This window comes from Oncorhynchus mykiss, chromosome 14 (assembly GCF_057628025.1).
Source record: "Oncorhynchus mykiss isolate SJ-2025 chromosome 14, ASM5762802v1, whole genome shotgun sequence".
NCBI classification, from domain to species: Eukaryota; Metazoa; Chordata; class Actinopteri; order Salmoniformes; family Salmonidae; genus Oncorhynchus; species Oncorhynchus mykiss.
This window is the reverse complement of record NC_143035.1, coordinates 8,295,818-8,318,508: the sequence shown is the minus strand read 5'-3', so window position 1 is coordinate 8,318,508 and position 22,691 is coordinate 8,295,818. Positions and strand designations below refer to the sequence as shown.

General features: G+C 43.6%; 1 protein-coding gene across 1 annotated transcript; it reads left to right on the top strand.

Annotated features, from left to right (window-relative positions):
- Nucleotides 1-143: 143 nt before the first annotated feature.
- Nucleotides 144-20,721, top strand: fbxw11a (F-box and WD repeat domain containing 11a). Its single transcript, XM_036942846.2, has 13 exons — nucleotides 144-442; nucleotides 4,288-4,359; nucleotides 4,538-4,760; nucleotides 8,818-9,004; nucleotides 9,115-9,205; nucleotides 9,638-9,775; nucleotides 10,180-10,298; nucleotides 12,907-13,156; nucleotides 13,330-13,448; nucleotides 19,039-19,149; nucleotides 19,259-19,337; nucleotides 19,424-19,588; nucleotides 19,664-20,721. The coding sequence occupies exons 1-12, from the start codon at nucleotides 404-406 to the stop codon at nucleotides 19,583-19,585; spliced, it is 1,590 nt and encodes a 529-aa protein (XP_036798741.1). The 5' UTR covers nucleotides 144-403; the 3' UTR covers nucleotides 19,586-19,588; nucleotides 19,664-20,721.
- Nucleotides 20,722-22,691: the final 1,970 nt, after the last annotated feature.

The following is a 22,691-nucleotide window of genomic DNA, read 5'->3' as shown; positions in this document are numbered from 1 at the left end:
ATAGGTTTTGCTTGCTCGTCATATTCCTTTATGTACTATGTTAACAAATGACGCGAGTCATCTCTGAGACTCAGAAAGCATATTTTGGTATCGTTCTAAAAGTGATGAGTGGTATAGTTTTGATGTGTTTCTCAGAATGGCAGCATCTTCAAACATTTGGCCTTCTGTTAGGGGAATGCCTTGATAGCACGACAAGCCAATCAATGTGGGGCAAGCCAGTTAAGGCACGCCTCTAGCAGAGCTTGGCCAGTCAAGAGTGTCGGATTCACGAGTGGGGGCAGGGCACTAAACACAGCCCTGCCAAGCTGTGGCTGAGCGAAGTGAATGACGTCTCTGCCTTTGCAGCCGCCGACGCAGTGTTTGGTTTCCATTTTCACAGCCGAGTATCGGGGTGACCAACAACATGGAACCGGAGATTGAGGACAAAACGTTGGAATTAATGGTAAGCTTTGGTGACATTGACCCCTTAGGCCGCCACTGGGAACGAAAAGGAGCCGTAGAGGCTTGAATCGAAGGCCGAACGTGGTACCAACCCGAACCGACGGTCGGGAGAGTTGGAGGAAAAAGGAAGGGGAACTAGAAAAAGAGGGAGGGCCTGAAACATTGATATTTTTTCTTTGAGGGTCCTGGTGCAGCGACTGACTAGGTCGTCGAAAACCTATTAGTCAAAGTGACAGGATAGTCCCTGATTTTTGCAATTGCCAAATTGAATCCGTAACCTCATGCGAAATAATCGAATGGTTTCTGCAAGGCGTCCACTAAATAAAGTCACGGCTTTCGGTGTAGCTTTTCACTGCGGTGACGCTGCGCCACTCGGCCCTGTGTCACAGCTAGATAGCTAACTAGCCTGCTAACTATGGACACAACGTACCTGGCTAGTTAGCTGGATAGGTACAGGAATGCACCTTCAAGTCTGATAAAATATAATAAAATCTCGCCCACACCCTCCCATGTGAATTTCTGAATGTTCTTCTGGTGTGCGTGTTCATGTTTATAAAGCTGCGTAGAAGGAAGTGCACAACATTAACTCGCGAGGGGTAGTTTCATTGCTAACTCCATTGCTAACAAGTTGTTGGTTAAGCATCAAATAGTTGGCCACCGTGACATTGTGATGCATAAATAATTGTAACTTACTTGATTTCGACAGCTATAGATGGACAGCTGACATTTGTAACAAACTATGTTGTACTTGGGTTTTCCATCTTTTCATTCTTCAATTTACCAAGGTAACGTTAGCTAGCTTGCAGACTTATAGGTAACGTTAGCTAGATTGAACTAGCCACCTGACCAGTCCAAAAGCCAATATATCAGATTTTGGGGTGATGGCTAGCTGTTTGCCCAGAGTTCTACCTTGCACGTTTAACGTTACTAGTTGTTGGTCTGATGTCGTCTATCAAAAATGACATCTGCCTGTCAAGACTGTCAATTGGCTAACATTAGAATAATATTCCAGTGTTGGTAACTAGTAGCTGGAAACAGATAAGCCTGATAATTTCAGTAAAATGGTTTGTTAAATAAGGGACCGATTTGGTTTCATCCAGCACAACAATCCTCAGCCACCACTGTTTGTTTTGGCAAAGTTAAATTCCACCTAACCAGACTCGCTCCTCACACCGCAGCAATGATGGCATTATTTTCACACTGAATCAGAAATCTCTAGGTGATTCACCTGTAACTAGCTAATGAGTCTGTCAAGACTTCCAATAGAGTTTTCCCTTGTCCAATTAGGTCAGTCGTACCCCTCTTTAAACCATTACTAAGCTCAATGGTAAGCATTATTTGACATTGACTAAACCTAAATCAACACAACCACCCTGCAAGTAAACTACATTGATCTTGAGCTAAGATACATGTCATGTTTCTGTTCCAGTTACCCTCTTCCCTTCCCTGTGTACCCTTTTCCCAACCTAGGCTATATTAGACAGTCCTATTAGATAGCCTACTCGCACTGAATTGACAATGTACATATGTTATGTATGTTCTAGATTATTCTGTGTGTCTGTATTTTGACCCTATGTAAATCACTAACCACTTTCATAGTGTGAGGATGGAAGAACAGAGGGCGGGGCGTTAGCAAAAATCAAAGGCCTTAAAATTGACGAACATGTCCATTGCGTAATCGTCCCTCCAACTTCTCTTCCTATCCCCACCCACTTCATATATCTAACAATGCTTTTGTGTGTCTGTCTATGCCTTGTGTGTGTGTAAGTATGTGTTTCTGCGCTCACTGTGCAAATGTGCGTGTAGCTCTAATACTGGTTTTTCCCCTCACTACCCCAACCCACCTTCTCTTCTCATCTTCACAAACACTGGTGTGATTACACACACCAATCTGTTCTTCACTTCACTCTTTCCTATTCTGTTTTGTCATATTTGTCTTCCCTCCACATTCCTCCCATTTCTTTCACTCCTTTTTGTCTACGTATATTCTACCCCCCATTTTTGTCTTCCTCCTGCTACTCTCATCTATTCTCTACCTCTTCAACTCCTTTCCTCCACCCCTCATCTCGCTTGTTTCCTCATCTCTTTTCCTCCTCCTCTCTCTTCCCATCCTTTCTCCCATCCCTGTCTCACACCTCTTTTCTCTCCTTTCATTCCTCTTCCGATCTCTCCTTCTCTCACACAGTGCTCTGTGCCTCGCTCTCTCTGGCTGGGCTGCTCCTCGGTGGCAGAGAGTTTGTGTGCACTCAGGTGCCTGCAGAGCATCCCCTCCACCCGGGCACACAACCAGGTTCTGCTACTCTCTCCTCTTAATTCTGACCTGCCTACTGCCCCCCCTCCCCTCCCCTCCCTCAGCCCCTTACCACACCATGAGCTGTGTCCTGCACCTTCCCCAGGCCCCCTTGCCTTCCCGCCTCTTCCTCCCAAAAACATGCTTCTCTCTCCAGCCCAGCTTACAGGATATCTGATATCTTGGCCCAAGTTCATATTTAGCCTTCTAGAAAAGGGTTGATCAATACAGACAAGCTCGCCTGAAAGATGCCTCCCTCTTTCCTTGGTAAAAAAGTTGTTTTGGTCAAAGCTGAAGTGACACACAGACCAAATTTTGATCAAAGATAGCATAATAGGCTAACAAGTGAATCACAGGAACAGGATTGTATCAAGCCTAGCCAAACCTAGCTAGGTCATGTCAAAGTGAAAGTAAAGCTTCAAATAGCTAGACTACTCCCTACTCTCAAGTATTTACATTTTTTTTTATTTTTTTTTAGTTCTGACAGAAGTTGCCCAGTTCACTTGACAAGAGTTGTCTAGTTAATCTGAATTAGATGAGCAGAGTTGGGGCTGCTGGCTGGGGTGAAAGGAAGGAGAGGCTACCAGAGCATGTCACTTGGGGTGCAGTGCTAGGTTGCCTGGAGGTGTGTTGGGCAGGGGATGGTCTAGGAATCCCCCCCCCCCCCCGCCCTGCCTGTGTTAGGGGGGGAGTGAGGGGCGCCATGGTATGCTCGTTGTCTCTGGCAGCCTGTCCCTAGGCTTGCTCTCTGTCTGTTAGTTTGTCTGCTCTGTATGGCACTGCTGCATGAACACTAGTGTCCGTCTCAGCCTTGACCCCTGACCTTGTCTGTACCCATCTGTCTGTGTACCCGTCTGACCTGTTACTATTGGTCTGTCAGTCTCTCCACTGAAGAGTGACAAATGATCCAGTGCAATATCAGTTTCATTTTTGCATATCAGATACTGGAGATGTGCTACTGTAGGCTATCTGAGGAAGTCCCTTGTGTTTCTCTTCTACATACATCCATACACATCTGGACAGATTTCTCAATCTGTGACAGTGTCAGGTGAAGTGTGTGTGGATGACACAGACATACACACACAGCCCGTGCTTGTTATATCTGTTAACATTTTAAATGGGAGAGGGAGCCCGTCTGGTTCAACCTTTAACAGTACTCCTCCCAGCATTCTCCCACTGTTTGTCGCTGCATCCCAAATGACACCCTATTCCCTATACGGTGTTGTGCTTTTGACACAAAGTAGTACGTAGTTGAGAATAGGGTGCCATTTGAAATGAAAACTGTCTGTGTTGGAGGCCTTGGTACTATCAGATTATGGTTTCATTACTGCAAGGTTTGTCTAGCAGCCATACCCACATACTCCAGTTTAATTTCCTGTCCAGACTGCACATCACAGGGAGAGGAGCTTTCTTATGTTATTAGCTAGCCGTGTGTGTGTGCCATTGTACTCTGCATTCTGCTACCATTTTGCACATTTGTGTTCATTTACCTTTTCTTAACAGACACCAAATGAGCTCTAACCATTCATTCCCTGTGTTCTTGTCTCGTCATACAGAACACATCAGTCATGGAGTCTCAGAACCACGTAGACGACCTCTCGCCAAAGAAGACCACAGTTCTCACCAAGGTGTGTGTAGGTGGATTATGAGGGTGTGGAATCTGTGTAATATATCTGAGGGATATTACATCGTAAAATGTGTCAATTGTCCTTGAAAAGGCACTTAAAATGTATGGCAATGGGCAATTCAATTTCAGTGGGAATGGATGCCGTGTGTGCGTGTATAACTCTGTCCTCTCCCTCTCAGCTTAGTAACGGTCCTGTGATGACGGGCTCTCGTAAGCGCCCGTCGGAGGGGAACAACGACAAGGAGAAGGAGCACTGCATCTCCCTGTTTGACCAGTGGTCCGAGACTGACCAAGTTGAGTTTGTAGAACACCTCATCTCCCGAATGTGCCACTACCAACACGGCCACATCAACTCCTACCTCAAACCCATGCTCCAACGAGACTTCATCACAGCACTGCCAGGTAACACACACCTAGGGTTGTTGAGGTGAACGTAACACCGCCACACCGGCGATCACAAGTCACGAAGGGAGTCAAATTCCACGTGACTGATGTTCTGATGCTGCTCATGGTCATTGGGTAGCGTACCAAACTTGCTAACTGCCTGGTACTCAGCACTCCCTCTAATCACTCTGACATCAATGCAAATGTTATTGAGAATCTAATCAAGCACTTAATGAGAGCTCATGTTGTGCAACATTTCAATAGGAAATGCAATTGAGTGATGGCCTCTACTAAAAAGCGGTTGTTAGCTTTCTATAGGCAGACCTAAAATATTTATTTCTCAACTTTACTAATATTAAGCACATTGCTTATATTTACAACTGGAGTATATCCAACTTGGCTGGCATGAAAATAAACCATGGGGAAAAGCGTCCTCCCTTCGCTATTTAAGTGCGTAGATTAAATGTGTTTTTTTCCCGCTGCCCCCGTTTCGATACAGGTGGGTGTGAAAACAAATTTCACTCATACAGTACCAGTCATAATTTTGGACACCTACTCATGCAAGGGTTTTTTCTTTGTATTTTCTACATTGTAGAATAGTTAAAAAATCTAAATATATTTTAGATTCTTCAAAGTAGCCACCCTTTGCCTTGATGACAGCTTTGCACACTCTTGGTATTCTCTCAACCAGCTTCACCTGGAATGCTTTTCCAATAGTCTTGAAGGAGTTCCCACATACAGTTGAAGTCGGAACTTTACATACACTTAGGTTAGAGTCATTAACTCGTTTTTCAACCACTCCACACATTTCTTGTTAACAAACTATAGTTTGGCAAGTCGGTTAGAACATCTTTGTGCATGACACAAGTAACTTTTCCAACAATTGTTTAGACAGATTATTTCATGTATAATTCACTGTATCACAATTCCAGTGGGTCAGAAGTTTACATACACTAAGTTGACTGTGCCTTTAAACACCTGTGGAAATTCCAGAAAATTATGTCATGGCTTTAGAAGCTTCTGATAGGCTAATTTACATAATTTGAGTCGTACCTGTGGATGTATTTCAAGGCCTACCTTCAAACTCAGTGCCTCTGTGCTTGACATCATGGGAAAATCAAAATAAATCAACCGAGACCTCAGAAAGAAATGAAGGCCTGCTTCACGCAGTCTCCTCTGAACAGTTTATGTTGAGGTTTGTCTGTTACTTGAACTCTGAAGCATTTATTTGGGCTGCAATATCTGAGGCTGGTAACGCTAATGAACTTATCCTCTGCAGCAGAGAACTCTGGGTCTTCCTTTCATGTGGCGGTCCTCATGAGAGCGAGCCAGTTTCATCATAGCACCACCTGATGGTTTTTGCGACTGCACTTGAAGAAGCTTTCAAAGTTCTTCACATTTTCCACATTGAGTGATGTTAATGTCTTAAAGTAATGGTGGACTGTTGTTTCTCTTTGCTTATTTGAGCTGTTCTTGCCATAATATGGACTTAGTCTTTTACCAAATAGGGCTATCTTCTGTATACAACCCCTACCTTGTCACAACACAACTGATTTGTCTCAAACGCATTAAGAAGGAAAGAAATTACAGAAATTATTTTAACATGGCACACCTGTTAATTTAAATGCATTCCAGGTGACTACCTCATGAAGCTGGTTGAGAGAAGGCCAAGTCTCCAAAGCTGTCAAGGCAAAGGGTGGCAAAGGGTACTTTTAAGAATCTCAAATATAAATTGATTTAAATTTGTTCAACACATTTATTTTTTGGTTACTACATGATTCCATATGTGTTATTTCATAGTTTTGAAGTCTTCGCTATCACTCTTCAATGTAGAAAATAGTGAAACCCTGGTATAGGTATTTGTCCAAACTTTTGACTGGTAATGTATATGCAAAGTTTATATCAATAATAGGCTAACATTGTTACCCATCAGACTGTCACTTGTGAATGATGTTTTATTTTTTATTTTTTTGTGACTTTTTCAAATCAGTCTCACACCTCATGTTGCCCATAGGCCTATATGTTTCTTTAACGTTTGTATCAAAACTAAAATGGCCAAATAACTTCTTAAAATGAAGAACGTTAATCCGCTTTACAAGAGGTTAAGAGCCTAACCGGCATACATAAGCAGTGTGTGAGTTTCAAGTTTGGGGAAGATAATTTTCACTATAAAAATGCACCTTTATAAAAAGGATTACATGCATAATTGCATTTACGGTCACTTTTGATAAGTGTTTTCCCGCTAATGGAACATTCGTGCTTATATCCTACTGCCATGTACGCATTGCTGCGCTTATAATGTGAAGAAATAAACTATTAGGCTATCAACATTTTTAAGCTTAAAAATTCTGATCTGTTACGTCAGCCACATTGAGTAAATACAACCACTAGCATAAAAAATAAAAATCTAATAATTTGGGATCTATCGCATCCCATAACTGTCCCAGACTGTTTGGAATATTTATTTCTCACACAATAGGATAGGTTGACTTTTGTACTATGGGGGGGATAGTAGATTGACATAGGCTAGTGCATTTGCTGTTCATCTTGTTGGCTGACGATAAGTAAATGTGGACAGTTCTTCCAATATTTTCAATATGCATCTTTTGGAATTGGATAAGGACGCAGGCAGGCTGTTTTAGAGTGCATTATGTACACAAAGGGGATGCCACCATGAAATTGTAGATATTATCAAGTGCTTGTCAAATTGTGAATGAGAGATGATTGATGTGTGTACTGCCTGAATGAAAAAACAAAGCAGAGCTCATGCCTTTTCAAGCGGCATTTTTCAAATTAGTCTCATCATGTAGCCTTACAATGTATTAAAAATCAAAACGTAATGACCAGTGTTTGTTGAATGACTAAATTGAATAACTTAAAATGAAGCATATATAGGAGTACCTGATTCTTTACCGTTGGACACAGAATAGCCGCATGGGCGCGCTCCCTCAAATCGATTGGAGAAAATATCCTTTCCATTTCATTCAGCTTTGTTCAATTGTACTCGTCATAACATAAAATAATGCCACGGAATTGTAAGCAAATCTTGTCTGCCAAATGAACTAGTGTAGCCCACAGCCATTTGGCATAGCCACATCAGGACCTAACATAAAGACAACTCGGAGTATGCTATTTTTTTCTTCTGAAAAACACTACATTTTCTTCACATCATGCTTCTTTAGACCTGTCTAAAATAAATCATGGATTCATTGTGAAGGTGTAGGCTATAATACATGGATTTCTTAGACTAATTCAAACGTAGATGTTTGAAAAGTCTGCATCCAGGAGATGCTAAATGTGTATGTTTTAATTAACGGTCAATTACCGTGAGACCGACCAGTTATTTGCTTGGCAATCACCGGCTGACAATTTCGTGACTGCCACACTACACACCCTTTAACTTATTTTCCAGACACCCTTTCTCACCCGCGCGTACACACGTTCACACCTTGTTTTGGATGCGACCGCTAGAGTCCAGCACAGGAATGTATTTTAAGCCTGAGCCCTACCAATGCCCGTGACGTTCAGACCCTACCCAGGCCCGATTTGCTTCTGCCTAATTTAAGGCTCAGCCCGTTCCCAACCCAACGTTTGAAATAACTTCCCTCCGTTAGCTTCTGGTCTCAGTCTGCACTGTTGCGCACACTCTGCTGCTAATCGGCCTGTCTGAGTGTCCATAGCAACGGCTCCGCCTTGGGCTGCTCAATGACGGGACGTGAGGGAGCAGTTAGCCGCTAGCTGGCTAACGTTATTTCCTGTGACAAAATCTCTCCTGTCGACGCGGACAATATTCTGGTCTGTCTGACGAGGTTAAAGCACTTCCAGCACCATATTAGGCAGGTATGACTGTCGGCTACTGCACAGCAGATGGCTCAACTTCAAAACGTTACTGATGGCAGAGCCCAGCCCGAAACCTAGAAATTGACGAAAGAAACGGAGATGCCCGGCCCCTAACCTGGTGTCTAGTGTTAGGTAGCAGAGCTCTATCTTCCACACTCTTTTGCACTCCTTCACACACCATGCTCACACACCCAACAAACACTTACACCCCATCTCTCTCGCTTCCTCTCTCTAGCCCAGGGTCTGGACCACATAGCAGAGAACATCCTGTCGTTCCTGGACGCGCAGTCTCTGTGCTCCGCGGAGCTGGTGTGTAAGGAGTGGCAGAGGGTGATCTCAGAGGGCATGCTCTGGAAGAAACTCATAGAACGCATGGTCCGCACAGATCCCCTCTGGAAAGGCCTGTCCGAGAGGCACCAGTGGTGAGCATGATCACGAACGCTCGTCGAGCTACTGGAGACGGAGACACAAGGAATAGGGAAGTTCTGAAGGTTGATTTCTCATTGGCTTCTTGTTCTGTCCGTCATCTCAGGGAGAAGTATCTGTTCAAGAACCGAACGACAGAGGTCCCGCCCAACTCCTACTACCACTCCCTGTACCCCAAGATCATCCAGGACATAGAGGTTAGACTGTAGCTCTGTCCACAAAAAAACCCTCGCCCTTCAGGCGGTGGCTACGTCTCAAATGGCCCCCTATTTCCTATTTAGTGCACTACTTTTCACCAGGGCTCTGGTGACCTTATGTAGGGAATAGGGTGCCATGTGGGGGGGACACGTTCTGTTGCGTTCTGTGTCTATAGACCGTGGGTGTGATTAAAAACTATTAATACTTTTGATGAAGGGATCTATTTTGGTCTCACCCGTCGTTGCTCTTTTTCCCCATCCAATGTTTTTCCTCCCTCGTATATCCACTCTTTTCTGTTTTCTTCTATCCCCCTATTGTATGTGTTTCCTCTTGACATCTCTCTCTCCTTCCCATTACCTGTCAACCCCCTCTCTGCTCTGCTCTCCTCACCTCTACCCCCCTCTCCTCACCTCTATCTCGTGTGTGTGTAGACTATCGAGGCTAACTGGCGGTGTGGCAGACACAACCTACAGAGGATCCAGTGTCGGTCAGAGAACAGTAAAGGAGTCTACTGCCTCCAGTACGACGATGATAAAATCATCAGCGGCCTGAGAGACAACTCCATAAAGGTGCGTGAGTGTACTTGTCAAAATGGGGTCAAAATGGATTAATCATCATGTTATTGCAGACTATGCCTTTGATGTGAAACAACAGCTGTCTGTCTCTCAAAGGAAAGACATGAATTAAAGGATGAAAGGAGTCATTTGCCCACCCTCTGTGTGTTCCACTCATCTGTCTGGCCTGGAAAATGAGGGGGAGGAGGGAGGAAAGGGCTAGCCTGTCCATCTCCAGCACTCTAGTACACAGGGATCCCTACCACACTGCATGGAAATTGGGCATGAACAATACTGAGACCAGCTTACCCTGATCCACATCTGCTCCTGCTAGCTTTCTCTCCCTTCCTCGTGCTAACTCTTTCTTTTTCTACTCTCTCTCTCTCTCCTGACATCTCCTCCTCCCTCTATTGGTGTAGATCTGGGACAAGCAGTCTCTGGAGTGTCTGAAGATCCTGACAGGTCATACAGGGTCAGTGTTGTGTCTGCAGTATGATGAGAGAGTCATAGTCACTGGTTCCTCCGACTCCACTGTCAGGTATGACACAGTCATCTCATATTCATATATATATATATATATATATATATATTATATATATATATATATATATATATATACACACACACACACACACACACACACACACACACACACACACACAGGCTTAGTCCAAATGCAACCCTATTTCCCATGCAGTGCACTAGTTTTCACCAGGACCCATGGAGCTCTGGTCCAAAAGTAGTACACTACCATATATGGAATAGGGTGCCGTTTGAGGGGACCACCTTACACTGCCATCTGTCGCTATATGACCTACTGCTTTAGCCACCCGGTATGTCAGTGTAAAACCCGCGGCCGCCTGCAGTGCCTTGGAAAGTATTCAGATCCCTTGACTTTTTCCACATTTTGTTACGTTACAGCCTTATTCTAAAATTGCTGAAACTGTTTTTTCCCCCTCATCAATCTACACACAGTACCCAATAATGACAAAGCAAAAACAGATTTGTAGAATACATAAGTATTCAGACCTTTTACTCATTACTTTGTTGAAGCAACTTTGGCATCGATTACAGCAACCAGTCTTCTTGGGTATGACGGTACCAGCTTAGCACACCTGTATTTGGGGTCTTTCTCCCATTCTTCTCTGCAGATCCTCTCAAGCTCTGTCAGGTTGGATGGGGAGCGTCGCTGCACAGCTATTTTCAGGTCTCCAGAGATGTTCGATCGGGTTCAAGTCCGGGCTCTGGCTGGGCCACTCATGGACATTCAGAGACTTGTAGAAGCCACTCCTGAGTTGTCTTGGCTGTGTGCTTAGGGGCGTTGTCCAGTTGGAAGGTGAACCTTCACCCCAATCTGAGATCCTGAGCGCTCTGGAGCAGGTTTTCATCAAGAATTTCGCTGTACTTTTCTCTGATAATCTTTGCCTGATTGGTGGAGTGCTGCAGAGATGGTTGTCTTTCTGGAAGATTCCCTGATCTCCACGGAGGAACTCTGGAGCTCTGTCAGTGACAATCGGGTTCTTGGTCACCTCCCTGACCAAGGCCCTTCTTCCCCGATTGCTCAGTGTGGCCGGGCGGCTAGATCTAGGAGGAGTCTTGGTGGTTCCAAACTTCTTCCATTGACGAATGATGGAGGCCACTGTGTTTTTGGGGACCTTCAATGCTGCAGAAATCTTTTGGTACCCTTTCCCAGATCTATGCCTTGATACAATCCTGTCTCACAGCTCTATGGACAATTCCTTTGACCTCTTGGCTTGGTTTTTGCTCTGACCTGTCTACTTATATAGATCGGTTTGTGCCTTTCCAAATCATGTCCAATCAATTGAATGTACCACAGGTGGACTCCAATCAAGTTGTAGAAACATCTCAAGGATGATCAATGGAAACAGGATGCACCTGAGCTCAATTTCGATTTTCATAGCAAAGGATCTGAATACCTAAGTAAATAAGCTTTTTTGTTGTTGTTGTTGATACATTTGCAACAATGTCTAAACTTGTTTTCACTGTCATTATGGGGTATTGTGTGTAAATTGCTGAGGATTTTTATTTAATTCATTTTAGAATAAGGCTGTAACGGAACAAAATGTGGAAAAAGTACATGATATAAATACATCTAGAATGGACATTGTCGTCCTAGAAACGTGACTAAAAAGTTGTCTTGGTCAGGATCGCCAACCGTCTCCACATCTGTCTTGGATTTGCCCAATACCCACCACAGCCATTGGATCACTGTCACTTCTGACTGTCACACCAGCCAACCCTCCGAGCAGCCAAACACAGGTCTCATAGCAGAGAGAGAAGGCTCTGTCTGTGGTCTATCTATATATGAAAGCATCCTGCCCTGTCTGCTCATTTATTTATAGCTAGTTGAGGAGTGCTAATCTGCTGCCCAGCCATCTCGCTGTCTCTTGGATGCAATATTATATCATTTGTGAATGTCAGTCTCTCTCTCTACCACTCTTGTGGTAATAATCAGTACTTCACCCTATCTTCTGTAGCTACACACAGACGCTACACACACTCGTACACAGGGAGGAGATTGATATTTAAATCGTTACCATTTCTCACCTTCCAATATAAGGCTAGCTGTTAGATTTCCTATCTGTAAGAGAGTTGTGATAGTCAATATGGTTAGTTAACATTTTCAATGTCACACAATGTCCAAACCTGAGGAGAGTGTGTGTGTGCGCGCACCAGCCCATGCCAGTCTCGGCTGCACACAGAAGCTCAACCTTCACACACTCATTACTTCACACTCTCCCTGGGAGGTATCCAAGGAAAATGTGACTTCACTTCCTTAGCGACGACTTGACAGGCACTTGTTTGTGGCTTTGAGTCTCAGCTTTTCCAGTGTGTATTCTGAGTTTGTGTGTTTGATCCCCCCCCTGTCGTACAGTGGAACTCAATAAAAACGCTCTTAACAGCTGGTCCCTAGTGTGGGGTGTGTTGACTGGGACGGCGCAGTGTCCAGCCTTGGCCGCTTCGGTCTGTTTAGCAGAGCTTTCGTTAATCAGTCTCGTTTTTATTTTTTATAATATCCCCCCCCTCCTTTTCTCATTCTCCTTCTCCCTCCCTTCCCTCCTTTTTTAAAATCTCCTTCCCTCCACCCTCCCCTTCTCCTCTGTCCGTCTCCCTCGCTCACTCAGGGTGTGGGACGTGACGTCGGGTGAGGTATTGAACACCCTGATCCATCACAACGAGGCGGTGCTCCACCTGCGCTTCTGCAACGGTCTGATGGTGACTTGTTCCAAGGACCGCTCCATCGCCGTGTGGGACATGGCCTCGCCCACCGACATCAGCCTCCGGCGGGTCCTCGTGGGTCACCGTGCCGCCGTCAACGTGGTCGATTTTGACGACAAATACATTGTGTCCGCTTCGGGGGACCGCACCATCAAGGTGAGAGGTGTGTGTGTGTGTGGATCATGAGATATGAAATGTGGGGCTAGTGTGTTAGCGAGTATGTGGGTGCACACGGACATACCTTGTCTCTACAGTGTTTGATATTGTAGTTGTTTCCGGTGAATATTTGATGTCTGTCTGTCTCCCTCTCTCTCTGCTGCCCCCTGTAGGTGTGGAGCACCAGTACGTGTGAGTTTGTGCGCACGCTAAACGGACACAAGCGAGGCATCGCCTGCCTGCAGTACAGAGACAGACTGGTGGTCAGTGGCTCCTCGGACAACACCATACGGTAGGAGACTGGTCCTGTCCTAAATCTGTCCTGCCTACTACTGTACTAATCATCCTACATCCTATTTTTAACATAATGTTCAGAAATAATGTAAGCAATAAATATCTACGTACCAGACTCACCCATACTGAGAATGCGTTAGCTAATGCACAATGGCGACGTTTCCCATCGTTTGTTCATTTTGGTACAGCGCGTCCCCTTACCTGATTGTCAGCTGTTGTCAATCACACATGGGTCTGAAAAGGTGATTTTCTTACTCAATAGCATGCAGTGAATCCGTACTAGATGAAAAGAGGAAACGAGTATGACATCCTGGCATTTAAAACATACTACGTCCCCCCCAATTTCACATACTATAAAACTTTATATTTTCACATATATTAAATGCCTACTATTTAGAACACATTATGGGTATTTGCACACGGCCAGTCTGTGATATCTTGTTTCACTGGGTTTATGGGACTTTGTAGGATGTGTGTCAGGTAGGCAGTGCCTTTGGAAAGTATTCAGATCCCTTGACTTTTTCCACATTTTGTTATGTTACAGACTTATTCTAAAATTGATTAAATTGTTTTTCCCTTCATCAATCTACACACACTACTCCATAATAACAAAGCAAAAACATGTTTTCAGAAATTTGTGCAGATGAGTTACAATAAAAAAAATGGAAGTATTACATTTACATAAGTATTCAGACCCTTTACTCAGTACTTTGTTGAAGCCCCTTTCGCAGCGATTACAGCCTTGAGTCTTTTTGGGTATGACGCTACAAGCTTGGCACACCTGTATTTGGGAAGTTTTTCTCATTTCTTCTCTGCAGATCCTCTCAAGCTCTGTCAGGTTGGTTGGGGAGCGTTGCTGCACAGTTATTTTCTGGTCTCTCCAGAGATGTTCGATCGGTTTCAAGTCCGAGCTCTGGCTGGGCCACTCAAAGACATTCAGAGACTTGTCCCAAAGCCTTGGCTTGACTGTGTGCTCAGGGTCGTTGTCCTGTTGGAAGGTGAACCTTCGCCCCCAGTCTGAGGTCTTGACCACTCTGCAGCAGGTTTTCACCAACGATCTCTCAGAACTTTGCTCCGTCCATCTTTCCCTCGATCCCGACTAGTCTCCTGGTCCCTACCGCTGAATAACATACCCACAGCATAATGCTGCCACCACCATGCTTCACCGTAGGGATGGTGCCTGATTTTCTCCAGAGGCGACGTTTGTCATTCAGGCCAAAGAGTTCAACGTTGGTTTCATCAGACCAGACGATCTTGTTTCTCATGGTCTGAGAGTCATTAGGTGCCTTTTGGCAAACTCCAAGCGGGCTGTCTTGTGCCTTTTACTGAGGAATGGCTTCCAGATGGCCACTACCATAAAGGCCTGATTGGTGGAATGCTGCAGAGATGGTTGTCCTTCTGGAAGATATCCCCTGTCTCCACAGAGGAGCTCTGTCAGAATAACCATCTGGTTCTTGGTCACCTCCCTGACCAAGGTCCTTCTCCCCCGATTGCTCCCCTGAGTTTTGCACACACTTGGCATTCTCTCAACCAGCTTCATGAGGTAGTCATCTGGAATGCATTTAAATGAACAGGTGTGATTTTTGAACAACTACCTCATCTCTGTACCCCCACACATACACTTATCTGTTTGTGCAGTGAATTTCACCCACAATGACCAGGGAGGTTTTCCAATGCCTCGCAAAGAACGCAACGAAGGCAACCCATTGGTATATGGGTACAAATAAAGAAGACATTGAATATACACTTTGGATAGTGTATCAATACACCCAGTCACTACCAAGATACTTGTGCCCTTCCTAACTCATTTGCCAGAGAGGAAGGAAACCGCTCAGTGATTTCACCATGAGGCCAATTGTAGGGCTGTGACAGTAATTGAATAACTGTGTAACTGACGGTTATGAATGAAGACCACCATGAAAATAAAATGACCGTCAAAACCGTTTTAAAAAAAAAAACAAATTTATCCCAAAATTAATGTAGGCTGAACTTTATTTTCATGTAGATAACGCTCCCGCTTTTAGGTGAAGTTTTACTAATGATTATAACCAATTGTTTTGGGGTTATTGGTCTGTCAAACTTTCTAGTTCTATTTCCTCTTTCCTTTGACTCTCGATCAGGTAATCCCTAGATGGGGGGGGGGGGGGGGGGGGGTGTAGAGCGCTATGGGACTACAGTAAAAAAAAAAAGATATGTGGACTTTCATTGCTTGCTAGTAAATAAATCTGTCTTATAAAAAAGTTTGGATGTGTCTGACTTCATTAATTATTCAACAGTTGACAAATTTGTTCTGACTGAGGGCTGTAATGCACTAATGTTTTGTCAAATGGACAATGCACCAATCCTCCAACCTGGAGTGGTATAATTTTATACACTCATCAACGCTGATCAGGCCAGGTACTGGCCGACATTCTGCCTTAGGCGAGACAAAGTAATTGCCGCCCTCCTAATTTTTATGAATGCCCCATATGGTCACCTACAGTTTGTAAAACAGGCAATTTACAGTTAATCCCTGTCATTTCTGCCTGTATTAAATACAGTAATTTGTCATTCTTGGAGTGGAAACGTTGTTTGTTACACTTGTGAGTAACAAGACGCACCATTTAGGAGCTCCATGTGAGCATGTCTCGTTTCCCTGTTAATACATTTTTTTCTTGAACCTTTATTTAACAGTTAAGGACAAATTCTTATTTACAATGACGGTGTACCAGGGAACAGTGGGTTAACTGCTTTGTTCAGGTGGCAGAACGACATATTTATACCTTGTCAGCTCGGGAATTCGATCCGGCAACCTTTTTGGTTACTGGTCCAACGCTGTAACCACTAGGCTACCTGCCGCCCCTGATGTTGATGGAGAGCATGCGCCTGAGCACGCATAGAAGTACCTGGCCTGCTTCTCGCAAATGTCAAATGTAGTATAGTGCCCAGCTGGGCTTCTCAAAAAAAAATTGTATGCATGTTACTAACAGTATTTGAAGAATCTTTCTAACACTCCTACCCCTCGATAATCAGCGTAGCTGATTTTAAAAAAAAAGCTATGGACATGTTTCTATTTTGATGATTGTCAATTTCATTATTCAAAAAGTTTCCTAAAGTAGCCTGTCTGGACTCTGTCTCTTTTAAGAATCAAAACGTCCCTGTCATGATTTAATCTTGTAAAAGGCCTATTTTCAGTAGCTTAGTCTACATTATTTCTCTCATTACGGCGTCTTCTCTTTGAAGAACATATGCCACTGCCATCAAATGACCGCAGTAGCAGGGTTTGTGACATTATGCTACTATTTCGGGAAAAGTGGGGAAAACCCATCAGACTTCGTTTGAATGGTTTTGTGCATCAAAGTAGGATCTTTATTTATTTACATATTTCGTGCAGGAGAGGACAAGGTAGGCATATCTTTATTTTGACTCTTCTTGTTGTCAATACTAAAATGCAACAGATCCCGCTCCAACCTGGCCTTAATTTGTTGATTTTAATGTTTATAACACAGGTGGCTGGTGGCTCCTTAACTGAGAAGGACTGGCTCGTGGTAATGGCTGTGACGGAATAAATGAAACGGAAACCATGTGTTTTAATGAGTACGATACCATGTTTGATACCATTCCAGACATTATTATGAACTGTCCTCCCCTCAGCAGCCTTCGGTGATTTATTTTTATCATTAATAACCTGAATAGTCATTAAATGCCATGATGATAATGGAGTGTTTCAAATAGGTTTTATTTGGACGCATATCCATGTAAACAAGTATATAAACAGAGTTGTGACCTCCCCCTGAACTGTTATGTCGGTGACGGTGTACATTGGCCTGGACAATTACCGTAACCTCAAATTCCAAGACCTAGCCACTGTTAACTTTCAAAAACATAGAAATGTTAGGGAAAAACTGATGGATCAACTTTTGTAGTTACTTCACAATTCTAACCTAAATGGCAGTGAAAAGGAAGCCTGTAGAGGAAAAAGATTCCAAAACACGCATCCTGTTTGCGATAAGGCACTAAAGTAAAACTGCAGAAATTTTGACAAATAAATTTGCTTTATGTCCTGAATACAAAGTGTGCTGTTTGGGACAAATCCTACAGTGTCCTGCGTTGCTCAGTTGGTAGAGCATGGTGCTTGCAACACCAGCGTTGTGGGTTTGATTCCTACTGGGGACCAGAATGGGATAAAATAATTGCACTCACTACTGTAAGTCGCTCTGGATAAGAGCGTCTACTAAATGACTAAGATGTACACTTCATTTTTTCATGCATGGTGGTGGCTGCATCATGTTATGGGCAGTGGTGTAAAGAAGAAAAAAATACTTAAAAGTAGTTTTTGGAGGGTGCCTACTTTACCCGTACCATTTTTTTATGTTACTACATTCCTAAAGAAAATAATGTACTTTTTACTCCATACATTTTCCCTGACACCCAAAAGTACTCATTACATTTTGAATGCTTAGCAGGACAAGAAAAGGGTCCAATTCACACACTTCTCGAGAACATCCCTGGTCATCCCTACTGCCTCATCTGATGGACTCACTAAACACAAATGCTTTGTTTGTAAATTATGTCTGAGTATTAGAGTGTGCCTCTAGCTATACTTTTTTAAATGTTTTATATGGTGCCGTCTGGTTTTCTTAATATAAGGAAATTGAAATGATTTATACTTTTGATACTGAAGTATATTTAAAAACCAAATACTTTTTAGACTTTTACTCAAGTAGTATTTTACTGGGTGACACTTACTTGAGTCATTTTCTATTAAGGTATGTTTTACTCAAGTATGGGCATGCTTGTCATTGGCAAGGACCTAAGGAGTTTTATCATGAAAAGACACGGAATAGAGCTAAGCACAGGTACAAATCCTAGAGGACAACCTGGTTCAGTCTGCTTTTTCACCAGACACAGGGAGATGAGTTCACCTTTCAGCTGGACAAAAACACAAAGCCTAATCTACACTGGAGTTGCTTACCAAGAAGACAGTGAATGTTCCTGAGTTAGTTTTGACTTAAATCTTGAAAAAAAATCTTGAATTTTGATAAGAATAATGGGCAAATGTTGCACAATCCAGGTGTATAAAGCTCTTCGACTTACCCAGAAAGACTCAGCTGTAACTGCTGGCAAAGTGCTACTACGAAGTATTGATGTGTGTGGATACTTATGTAAATTAGATTTCTGGTTTAATCTGTGCTTTCACTGCTCGACTGAGGGGACCGTACAGGTAAATTGTATGTGTGGGGTACAGAGGTAGCCATTCAAAAAAATCCTATCAAACACTATTATTGCACACCAGTGAGTCCATGCAGCTTATGTGACTTGTTAAGCACATTTTTACTCCTGAACTTATTTAGGCTTGCCCTAAATAAAGGGTGTGAATACCTTTTCTGAAAGCTGTGTGTGTTTGTGAATGTATGGTTTATTGTGTGAACGTATGGTTTATTGTGTGAAGGTATGGTTTATTGTGTGAACGTATGGTTTATTGTGTGAAGGTATGGTTTATTGTGTGAACGCATGGTTTATTGTGTGAACGTATGGTTTATTGTGTGAACGCATGGTTTATTGTGTGAACGCATGGTTTATTGTGTGAACGTATTGTTTCTTTCCAGGTTATGGGATATTGAGTGTGGAGCGTGTTTGCGAGTGTTGGAAGGTCATGAGGAACTAGTCCGCTGCATTCGCTTTGACAACAAGAGAATTGTCAGTGGTGCCTATGACGGGTGAGAGACACACACACACACACACACACACAATGAGTTTATAGATTGTCTTTTTACAATTCACACGCACACTGCTGTTCTCTACTGACCTCGTCTCCTCTCTCTGCAGTAAGATCAAGGTGTGGGACCTGCAAGCTGCCCTGGACCCACGAGCCCCAGCCAGCACCTTGTGTCTGCGCACACTGGTGGTGAGTATCTTTTGTTTGCTTTAATCTTTTAATGTCTGGTCTGTTGTAGACCGTAGCGTTAGGTGGTTTGTGTGTGTGTTTTTCAGGAGCACTCGGGGCGCGTGTTCCGGCTGCAGTTTGACGAGTTCCAGATCATCAGCAGTTCCCATGACGACACCATCCTCATCTGGGACTTCCTGAACGTGTCGACCAATGGACAGTCAGAGGGCCGGTCCCCCTCACGCACCTACACCTATATCTCCAGATAGCAGGTAACACACACACACACACACACGCGCTCGCACACAACTCTGGCTTGGAGTTTTTGACCCGTCTCTGTCCTTCAGGTGGCGCCATCCACTGCAGCAAGTCTTGGAGGAGCTGAGATCTGATTGGCTGATGGAGGGTGTGTTGCAGAGAGGAGCTCAACTCGTCTTCTTCCTCATCCTTCTGTCCATATACCCATTCTGACAAGGACTTAGGTCTCTCACCACACCCCACAAACACACACACACGCACTGCAACTTTTCCTGCAGTTGAACACACACAACCACACATTCATATTATATCACTAACTTATGTTCTCCAGTCAACACTAACCCACCACAGTAAAAAATGTTTTTACATATCTTACACCAGACATGACCTAATCACTTACCTTAAGAAGTCCTACCATAAGCTCTAGTTCTTCAGTTCTCACCCCCAACCCCACCTAGACACACGTGCTCGTATGGATGGAGAATGACCTTGGCGCTGCAGTGTGGGAGAGAGAGACTTTTATCTCGGCTCTGAGTGAGGAAGGATGAGCGATGGAGTTAGTTAATGAGTGAAGAATGAAGACTCCACTCCATCTATCCTGGTTCCCACTCTTCTTCTCCCTGGGATGAACACTTGTTCGGAACGCGGAACACACGTGTGTGTGTGTGTGTGAACCTGTAAAATGCGGCATAGACTAATAGAAAGACTGGCAGTATTGCTCCGTCACCATGGAAATGGATGTGCATGTTGAGGTTGCCGGGATACGTCGTCCCGGGCGACACCTATGCTCTTTCCTTTTACGGCTGTTTTACTTTCTGAATGTTTTTTTTATTCTTTTGTTTTTATATTTTATTTGACAAATCATTTTGTTCTTAGTAAAATTATACTAAGCATTGTAGTTATTTTTCTGTCTCTTATTCTCATTGTCTTTCTCATTCACTCTTCTCAGTCGTTTCCGCTCACCATCTCTCTCTATCCATCCATGCTCGCTTTAGTTATGAGAGAAGCTGGAACTCTGAATGCAATTTAGCTGTAAAACTGAGTCCTCTTGTCAAAATTGTTCTATATTAAAATGATTTTTTTAAAGAAAATGATATTGTGAATAAAGTACTTGACAGTGATTGGGTATTGAGCCAACTAACATAAATTACTGCATGTGTCTGTTTGTTTATCCCTTGTCATTATTGTGTGTTGCTGCATCAGTATGTGTGCCCAGATGAGTGTTAGCGTCTGCGTCCTTGAAGCTGAAATCTGTATTTGTTGAAACTGCCACGTCCGTTTAGGATATTACGACGACAAGGAGGTTACTTAAAACAACGAACACTGTTCTTTCCCCTCTTACGTCATCGCACGCCCGTTAGAAAATCGGAGAGAACGTACTGCGTTTTTTTACTTTTCAATTTTACCTCAGCATTTTTTGGGAAGGACCCATAAGTAAGCATTTCACTGTTTAGTCTACACCTGAAGCATGTGACAAAATGTGATTTTTAGTGTTTTTTTTTTTACCGCATTTCCACCCACTCGACTCTGTTTTAATCAACAAAACAATAACAAACGTGCTGAGGCGAACAGTGGGGCTGTGTCACGAAATCTGGATTCTAGCTTTAGTGACCTTTCAACATCATTGCAGATGGGTAGGTATACTTGGACATCATTAACGTGTCCGTTCTCGCCTACGGTTTGCCACCGGGTGGCGCTCTAACCCTACTGTATCACTGAGCCTGATATGGTGTAACACTAGTCCTACCCAAGTAGTTACACTGCTTACAACTTGTTCTAATACACTACCCACTCGTGTGAATAGGATAACCTACACTGTAGGAACAGTATGTTGTTTTCCTTCGCGACAAATATTTAGTTTCCCTTTTAAAAGTACTGTTGCGGCTGTTGGGTTATTAAAAAAAAAAAATAGTACCAATTTGTACTGTAGTTTCAAATGCCAGAGTTCAAACTCCAACCTGCAGAGCTTCCATGCATTGCAAATGGCACCATTCCCTATTGTCCCTGGTCAAAAGTAGTGCACTAATATAAGGAATAGGGTTCCATTCATGACTGGGATAGCTGAGCCTCTTGGGTAGAGTTAGGGAGTAAATGTACTGTAGAAACAGGCTCCATACCAGCAGCCTTTATCCTTCACCAACGGATGGGTGGGTTAAACTTTTTATTCTAAGTTTGTGTTGGAGGGGGAAGAGTAGAGTGCCTGTGTTGTGGCAGAGTACCCTGCGTGTAAATAACTTGTCAAATGGATGTGTGGGGTGGTGTAGAAATGTCTGTGTGTGACTGTGCACTTGTTTTCCTACATATCAGGACCCCAATATCCTAACGTTTCACCCGAATGTCCTGAAACGTTAACTTTTTGGAGAAGTCAGAACTTCTTTCAGGTCCTGAATTTTTTTAGAATGCTATTTTAACCTTAAGGGTTAGGTTTTGGAGTTAGGGGAAAATACAGTTTTTACACTCTTAACTCCTGAAATTTCACAAAAACAAAGCTCTGTGTGTGAGACTGTTTAGAGAGTGTGTGTGTGTGCGCGCTTACTCTGGGTCTGTCGGATTTGGGCCCATAATTCCTGGAGCTCTCAGGTCACAGTGCCGTTCTCACACATATTTGGCATTCTTTCCCCGAAATGATTACCATACACCTTCTACTCTGGGTTTGGCTCTGCAGAATATTTCCATCATTCACGAGAGGAACTGCAGCGATGTTCCAGAACCCCCTCCCCTACAGTTCAGATTCCTCACTCTCATACTCCTGCCTTCCTTGGAATCCTCGGGTACAGCCCTTTTTCCCCCCCTGAGTCAGCTGTTTGTGTCTGCCGACGTGATTGGGTCATTCGGCAGCGGCACCTCTATAAAGACCTCCCGGGAGGGATGGGGGAGTAGGTAGCATGTAAGAGACCTGCTGCATCTCAATAGTCCAAAGTTGGTTGCTCCCTTTCCCTTGTTCCTTTCCTTCATCGGCTCAGATGTGAAAGAACTGGACAGGTGTAAGTAACTGGCCAGTAGGCTTTGCTTAGTTCCACCTATCCTGTTTTTACAGTTCAGTGCAGATTTAGGAAACGGAAGATTCTTTACAAATGCAGGGATGGCCAAAAACCAGCTGGGAACTTAGTAAAGCGG

Excerpts from the sequence above, each read along its gene's own strand:
- fbxw11a (XM_036942846.2), top strand. The coding sequence starts at position 404 with ATGGAACCGGAGATTGAGGACAAAACGTTGGAATTAATG. Across the intron at positions 9,005-9,114 it reads CTGTCCGAGAGGCACCAGTG|GGAGAAGTATCTGTTCAAGA; the intron begins GTGAGCATGATC and ends CCGTCATCTCAG. Across the intron at positions 19,150-19,258 it reads GTCAGTGGTGCCTATGACGG|TAAGATCAAGGTGTGGGACC; the intron begins GTGAGAGACACA and ends CTCTCTCTGCAG.